The following is an 8,175-nucleotide window of genomic DNA, read 5'->3' as shown; positions in this document are numbered from 1 at the left end:
GTCCCAGAGGTGAGAAAGATACAAGATGTCTGGGTAGTCTGGCAGTTACAGTGGATGACTGGCACAGGGTGTTTCTCTGCTTTTGTCCCTTTGCTAAAGTCCACTGAGGGTTGATAATCATGACTTATGCCATGATATCATTATGGGACAATGCGAGTGGGTTGGCTCCAAGAACTACGTATGCCAGTACAGGGATTGAACACATGCTGTTAGTGTTATTCTGCATCACTCTCTGAGTCAACTGAGTTAACTGACCTCCTCTACTGATAGTGGTGCTCCACGATCATACTAGGTAAAAAATTCTAAGATACTGCCTCAGCAACAATGAAAGAACTACGATATAAGATAGGATGGTATGTAACTTGGAGGGGAATTTGGAGGTGATGATGTTCCCATGACACTGCTGCTCATCATTTTTTCATGATAGAGTTGGTGGGGGTGATGTTTAATTAATCTTGGTAAGTTGCTATAGTGTATCCTGCAGATTGTAAGAACTGCAGCCACAGTGCACTGGTGTTGGAGGGATGGTTACTGAATTCAGTATATGGGCACCAATTGAGCAAAATGCTCTAACTTAGATGATGTTCAGGGATTTTTGCAAAGGTGAATGGTGAGTACTGTATCACATTCTGAACTTGAGTTTTGAGTTTTGTAGATGACAGTGAGGATTTGGGATATTAGGAAGTAAGCACTCTTGAGTACAAGAGATTCTGCTCTGCTCTTGTAAGCACATTTTACTTAGGCTGCTCCTGTCAAGTTTCCTGTGAATGGCGACTCCTGAGATATCGGTGGAGAACTCAGCAATTGTGCAGCTGTTAAAGATCAAGGAGATGGAGTTGGGACTATTCTTGATAGAATAGTCATTGTCTCACATTTATGTGATATGTCTGTTCTTTGTCACTTGCCCAGACCTTGTACATTGGCCATATCCAGCTGTAAGGCAGAATGGGCTACTTGATTACAGCAGAGTTTTGAATACAGCTCAAAAATCAGTGAGCATCTCCACCCCTATCCTTATGACTGAGGGGAAAATGGTTGGGCCAAGGATGCTTACCTGAGGAACTCCTACGATAATGTCTTGTTCTGCATTGACTTCTTTCCGACAGCCATGACCATCTTTATTTGCAACAGGTTTAATTCCAGCCACTGGTGACTTTTTCCTTTCAGCCCCCACCCCACCCCACCCCTCAAAGTTAACCTCAGTTTCCAGAGGAATCCTTGATATTATACTATCCAAGCTTTGCCTCAGTTGGTAGTGTGCTTACTTCTGAGTCAGATGGTTGTGGGCTCAAGTCCCACTCCAGAGACTTGGCCATAAAAAAAATTAGGTTGACCCTCCAGTTGCAGTACAGGAGCAGTGCTGTTTTTTGGATAAGACATTAAACTGAGGTGCCAACTGCTCCTTAAGGTGGATAAAAAGATGCCATGGCACTTTGAAGAAGAGCAGGGGAGTTATCCCTCGTGACCTGACCAATATTTATCCCTCAATCAGTATAAAAAAATTGTCTGTTCATTATCACGTTGCTGTTTGTGGGAGCTTGCTGTGTGCAAATTGTGTGCTGGATTTCTTATCTTACAATAGTGACTACACTTCAAAAGTAATCAATTGGCTGTAAAGTGATTTGGGATGTCCTGGGCTCCATAAAAACAAGTGTTTCTTTTTTCTTAAATGCTGCCTTGGCATTCAGCTGAACTATTCTCATTTTGCTTCTCATACTTATCACTTGCATCCACATCTGGGTCAAGGCTGGGACAAGATTTGATGCCAAATGGAGCCATTTTGCAAGTCAGTCAGCAAGTTTTTGATTAGTGCGTATTGCTTGAGTCCCCACTTTTCCTGATGACATGGAGGGAGATAACAGATTGGTAGTTGGCCAGGTGGATTTGTCGACTTATTACGAATAAGGCACTTTGTTGGGTAGGTGCCAGTGCCATTAGCCATACTAGAACCATTTGACTAGGGGTGGCTAGTGTGCAGGCATGCAGCCAGGATGTTATTAGGACCCACAGTTTTTACTATGACCAAGTAGACTCGGCTGGCATCTTAATCTCATATGGAGTGAGCTGAATTAGATGATGGTCAGTGACCAAGGACAAAAGTGAGTAGAGTCGTTGACTGGACATTTTTACCAGAAGACATTTGCAAATTTTTCAATGTTTGCTCTTGCTCTATGTTGGCTTCACCATGGTTGATAATGGAGATTTTCATGGAGTCTTATGTTGGTTCGAAGTCCATGTATTTTGTAGCTAATCTGAAATGGGCTTTCACATATTTGGTGGAGGCAAGGGATACTATTATTAGAGAATGTAACACAACCCCATTTCAGGCACCTAATGTTGGCATTAATCACTCCTATGTCAGCTAGAGTACAACCAGCTACAAAATGAAGCTTGCGCTAATCAATCCCAACAATGTGCTGTAACGTCAACTTTAGGAGATTATTAGTGAATGTAACAGTGTGACATTGCCTTTTCCATGTCAGACATTCTTTTAGCCTTATTGAGAATGCCAGTTTAATATTACATTAGGAACAATTTCATGCTACAGACCTGTGGTCATATTATAACTAAAAAACAGATGAAGCCTTCAACCTACATTCTAAACTATGGAGATGGGAAGATTGTGCTAATCCATTGCACCATAATTCTACATTGAAATTTAGAAGTTACAATACTCACAATACTTGTAAGCAATCTAACGTAATGAAACAAATAATTAAGCAACATTCTATTGAACTGATAAGCTAACGACTTAGCATTACAAATCTGAATGATTTGCCACTGATGTTACAGAAAAATCTGTAGTGTCTCGGTAATGCAGAAACCACACATTTGTTTGACAACTTGTGATAATAATTTATGAAAATAACTACCTACATTTTTCCTATCAGAGCCACGTGTTTATATGCTACTGCTTTAAAACAGCACAACTATTTGATACAATGTTTGAAAATAAATTCAGACTCTTTGAAGATGGCCTCATAGGCATTCCAAAGATCCAAGCCAATCTCCCATTCAAAATAATACTAACAAGAGTTCTCTGCCTGTCAGCAATGATCTCAGAATCAGTTATCCCTTAGTAATGATTTGAGAAGGCTGTAAAAAAGCCAAGAAAGCAATGAAGCAGTTTAATCAACAACTAAAATGTGATCAAATATCCTAAGGTAGCTTCATCTGCACTGTATAGGGAAACTGAAAACAGTGCACTAGTTGAAGGAGCCGTCACATCATTCAAATTGATTTGGAAAAACTCAGCAGGTCTGGCAGCATCGGCGGAGAAGAAAAGAGTTGACGTTTCGAGTCCTCATGACCCTTCGACAGAACAGTTCTGTCGAAGAGTCATGAGGACTCGAAACGTCAACTCTTTTCTTCTCCGCCGATGCTGCCAGACCTGCTGAGTTTTTCCAGGTAATTCTGTTTTTGTTTTGGATTTCCAGCATCCGCAGTTTTTTTGTTTTTAATTCAAATTGATTTGTTCACCTTGAATTTCTCAGCATAGTTAATGAGGTTGTCATCATTAATTAAACTTACAGATATTTATTATTTATCCACCAGTGTTTAACATAATCAAGAGAATCTGTTCAGTACTGCTACTTTCTGACCTTGGCAGAATTGTACACTTGAAGCCCGTGGATCATCTCGGTTATAAATCATAGCTGTGAACTCAGTTCCTATCTTATATATCTAAGCTTAATACTGTAGCATCCATGGTCTAGAAATATCTTCATTGCAGTACCCTCCACATTAAAAGATCATAAGGATTTTTACATTTTGGTCTAACATTAACGGGATACCCCCTTAAGCAACATTCTCAGAGTTGTCCTTGGAAAAATCATGGCATTATCTACATTTTGGTATTGTTCTTTTCATTCTTTAAACGGAAGAGTAAAGCACATATCAAGAATTATCGTGATTAGTGTCTTTTCACCCTACCTCGGATTGTGAAATTTGACACGAGTTTTTGCCTCCCCAGAAGAAAAATGCCAACCAGGAAAAGTGGCTTTACACATGATGGATTGAGTGGGTTACAAGGGAACAGTCCTGTTATCATGATGTTACGTGCTTTATTTAAGAGGACTAGGCCGTTATGACTTTTAACATTGATAAACTGAACTAATTTCTGCAATATGTACTGCCTTAAAGTTAAAAAAAATATGTTACAATGTAGATAATCTAATTTTCCAAATTATACCCTGAAGATATAAAGGATAATGACCACTATGACAATGTAGTACCAACATGAGTGGTTATTAGGGTCACTCTTTTTATAAAACTGATGGGTAAAATCACCAATCTCACAGTCCCAGTGGGAAGCCACAATTGAAAGGAGCATGGTATCTAAATAAGGCTATACATCACTTCTTTTCCCCATTCACCAGTTTTTGTGCGGCTAGCATTTCCCAGTTCTTTCGATTATTCCTACAACCTTCAAGCAACGGGAGACAAGCTTCAGATATTCCTGCCAAAGCCTAGAAGGGGCACATAAAAAAAGTTGTATTAATGTCACAAATTAATGGTAGAGATGATTTTGCACAATCATTTACATATGTGTTCAATTTTCTGCAGACTTTGAGACTCCGGCATTGGGACCAACTGGGGGTGCTGAGCCCATAGTAGCCAACCGCGCAATCCTCCGGGACAGGGCCTCTGAATTGGTCGCCTCTGCACTCACCATTGTATAAGGTGGACTTGCGATGCTGCAAACCCAATTATGAGGTTGGCAGTTCTGGACCATTGGCAGCAATACCAAGAGAGGTGGGCACTACTGAGTCAGCTGATGGAGGTGCCCTCAGACGTGTGGATGGAAGGAAAACATTATTAGGTCTGAGGCTGGGGAAGAATTTTCCAGTCGGTGAGCAGGGGGTGGGGCCCGCTCGCTGACGCGTAAAATGACGCGCAGTAACGTCGGGCGGGGGTCCCGATGTCACCGTGCGTCATTTAGATTTTCAGTTCAGTTCAGTGAACTGTCAAAGGCCTATTAAGGCCTGTTAAAAACTAATTAAAACAGTTAAATGAGCTGCTCGTCCAACCTTAAGCCCAGCCTTTGCATTTTTCATGGGCCGGATGAGGTTTGATGAAATGTTTTAAAATTCAGTAAAAATTATTAAAAAGATTCATTGACCTGTCCCAGCTCATGTGACACTTAGGCCTTTGACAGTTCGGCAGGTGTGCAGCCGACTCCGCTGCGTGCCCGCTGAACTGAAGATGGGAATGATGTGCAGTGACGTCGGGATACACGCCCGGTGTCACCGCGCGTCATTTTATGCATCGGCCAGCAGGGCCCGCGCCCCCCACACACCGACCAGAGGATTCAGGCCAATCATTTCTTCCAACTCCCTCATTATCATAGTTGTTGAGTAGCTTATATCTGTCCTGGCAGCCACTGCTGATGACAAAATATAGTTATTAGCCCTGGTTCAATAGTGGCACTTTCACTTCAGTCAGAAGGTTATTGGTCAATCCCCATTCAAGGACTTAAGCACATAATCCTGGCTAATGCTCGAATGCTGTACTGTTAGAGGTACCACCTTTCCAATAAGATATTAAAGCAAATTTCCATCTCCTCTCTCAGGTGCATGTTACAGATTCCAGGGCACTGTTTGAAGAATGGCAAGGAGAACAGTGTATGTTTTTTAATTTAGTTTACTGTATTCGCTATTCACTGTGTGGTCTCTTCAACATTGGGTAAACCAAATACAGGCAGGGTGGCCACTTTGCAGAATATCTCTGTTCACTCCACTAGCATGATCCTGAGCTTCCGGTTGCTTGTTCTTATAGTTCTCCACCTCGGTCTCACTCTGACCTTTCTGTCCTTCGCCTGCTACAGTGTTCCAATGAAGCTCAATGCAAACTCAAGGAACAGCACCTTATCTTTCATCTCGGCATTCTACAACCTTCTGTACTCAATATCTAGTTCAACAACTTTTGATCATAACCTCTGCCTCCATTCTGTTCTATGTGTTTTTTTCTCTCTTTCTTTCTCTTGATTGGTCTTGTCTTGTTTCTTTCATTCCCTTCATGTTGCATTCAGGTGGTTGCTATGTTGCCAATCACGCCTCATTTGGACACAACTTTTGCTTCTTTCCCATACCCATTACCACTCTGTTAGGCTTTTGCATCATGAAATCTTTGTTCGTTTATGTTCCCTGCTTTCCGCCCTATCACAGAGCTCCTATTTTGTTCTCACTGCCACCACCCCCATCCCCCCCATCACCCGTAATTGGCTTAAAAACTCTTCCTTTACTATCTTTCTTCAGTTATTATGAAAGGTCATCTCAACCTGGAACATTGGGCTGCATTTTAGGTGCCTCCGCCGTGTGTATTTCTGGCGGGGTGCACGCTTAAAACAGGGTGGATACCCAGCTCACCACCTTCCCACCCAACCATGAGCTCACCCTCATAATATGGAGGGTGGGTGGCGCCAAAACTGTCAGCCTGCCTGCCATCTTCAAATAGATAATCAAGGATCAATTAGGCTTGTTACCAAGCCAATTGGCCCTGCTAATATGCTGCCCATGCCATAAAATGATTGTTTTGGGCAGCTGGATGGCAGTGGGCAGCCCGATTCTTTAAATGCAACCTTCAAAGCATGGGAGAGAAGGAAGGGGTTGGGGTTTAAAATTTTGGGGGCTACCCTTTGTGGGTGGGAAGGGTGGCTTCCCTAAGACCGAAATACCCCCCTCCACCTCCCTCCCTGACCAGCCAAAACCCTCCCTACCTGAGGCCCCGTACTTACCCATTCCGTGGATCCATTGGGCCTTCCACCTCCAGTGCAGTCCCAGCAGTGGCCACTAACGTGCTCTTGGTGCTGTCAGGACTGATGGAGCTGCTGGCTAATTCAGTTGGTCAGCAGTTCCAAAGGGCAGGACTTCCTCCCCAATGAGTGGTTTGTTAAGCCACTATAAAATAAAAATTCTGGAAATACTCAGCAGTTCAGGTAGCATCTGTGGACCGAAACAGCTAATGGGCCCTAAAAAATGGAGGCGGGGATGCTTGGCTCCCCAGAAGCAAAGTCGACATGGAGCCAAGCTGTTCCATGCCAGCCCCTCCTGAAGACATAACGCGCGTTATGTCTTCAGGAGGGGGTAGTGGAGGCTGGGTCGTTGAATATATTCGAGTCTGAGTTTGACAGATTTTTGATTTGCAAGGAGTCAAGAGTTCTGGGGAAAGGACAGGAAAATGTAGTAAAGGCCACAGATAGTAAAGATCAGTTATGATTTATTATTTGGTGAACAGATTCAATCGGGGCCAAAAGACCTACTCCTGCTCCTATTTCTTATCATCTTATTATGATCTCACAGTTTGCCTGGAGATTCTGTTTCAATCTTCTCTGGCCAGGCGTATAATCTCGGAACCAACTTGATCGCTTTTAAAAATCTTAATTGTAAGAAATTTCCAGAAGATAATGTTCATACAAATCTATCCCAAAGAAAAAAATGAATTGGGGAGAATTTCTTCATTGTCCTTCACTGATCTTCAGCTACAACTTTGGCATGAGAAATGGTGCAACTGGCAATTTATTACAATTCATTGGGTTTCTGTTGATTTTCTGCCAAAGTTACAGCAAAAGACCAGGAAGTGCTGCATCACTCTACCCCTATCCCCCTCAAAAGCCCCACACCACCCTCACCATACCCTAACCCTAACCTTCCATGCCCCAAACAATAGCCACCCCAGGTCTCCACCACTGGAATTGCAGGCAAATGCATTTTTTGGAAGCTGTCAAGAGCATTAAATACTGAAAAGAATTACCTCATATAGCTTAATACAGATCGCATCAATGAATCCAACCTGCATGCTGGGGATCTGGTCACGTTTCTCTCGGTTCATTAAATCCTTCAAACGGAATTTTAAAAATTATTGCAGGAGAAGTGTCATTCAAAATGAACGCAGTAATGGTCTAACAAAGAAACACCTTTACATTTTAAAACTAAATGGCAGCTGTATTATTAGACTACATCTGTACTTTGTTTATGCAAAAATCGTAAAACTGATACTTACAATGGGTTCGATTTTTAGCTCCTCTCTCTCCTTGTCACCTTGTTCAAAAAATTCTGTTGCCACAAGTTCAGCTATCTGAAAAATGCAGTTGCAGGATTAAAACATACAGGGTTTTTTTAAAAAAAATACTTGTTTGTTAAAACCAGCTGAAGATGCATAATCAGTTTTATTTGA

At 42.1% G+C, this 8,175-nt stretch overlaps 1 protein-coding gene across 6 annotated transcripts in view; it reads right to left on the bottom strand.

Moving 5' to 3' along the window:
* Positions 1–3,433: 3,433 nt before the first annotated feature.
* Positions 3,434–8,175, bottom strand: part of pde5ab (phosphodiesterase 5A, cGMP-specific, b) — a 264,229-nt gene continuing 259,487 nt past the window's right edge. For all 6 annotated transcript variants that reach the window (XM_041198053.1, XM_041194077.1, XM_041195659.1 and 3 more), the window contains 3 exons: positions 8,002–8,076; positions 7,753–7,836; positions 3,434–4,469 (listed from right to left, as the gene is read on the bottom strand). In XM_041198053.1, coding sequence (XP_041053987.1) covers positions 4,356–4,469; positions 7,753–7,836; positions 8,002–8,076 — 273 coding nt within the window. In that variant the 3' untranslated portion in view covers positions 3,434–4,355. The remainder of the gene's footprint in view (positions 4,470–7,752; positions 7,837–8,001; positions 8,077–8,175) is intronic.

This window comes from Carcharodon carcharias, chromosome 1 (genome assembly GCF_017639515.1).
Source record: "Carcharodon carcharias isolate sCarCar2 chromosome 1, sCarCar2.pri, whole genome shotgun sequence".
Taxonomy (NCBI): Eukaryota; Metazoa; Chordata; class Chondrichthyes; order Lamniformes; family Lamnidae; genus Carcharodon; species Carcharodon carcharias.
Note: the sequence above shows the minus strand (reverse complement) of the source record. Positions and strands in the feature narration are given on the sequence as shown.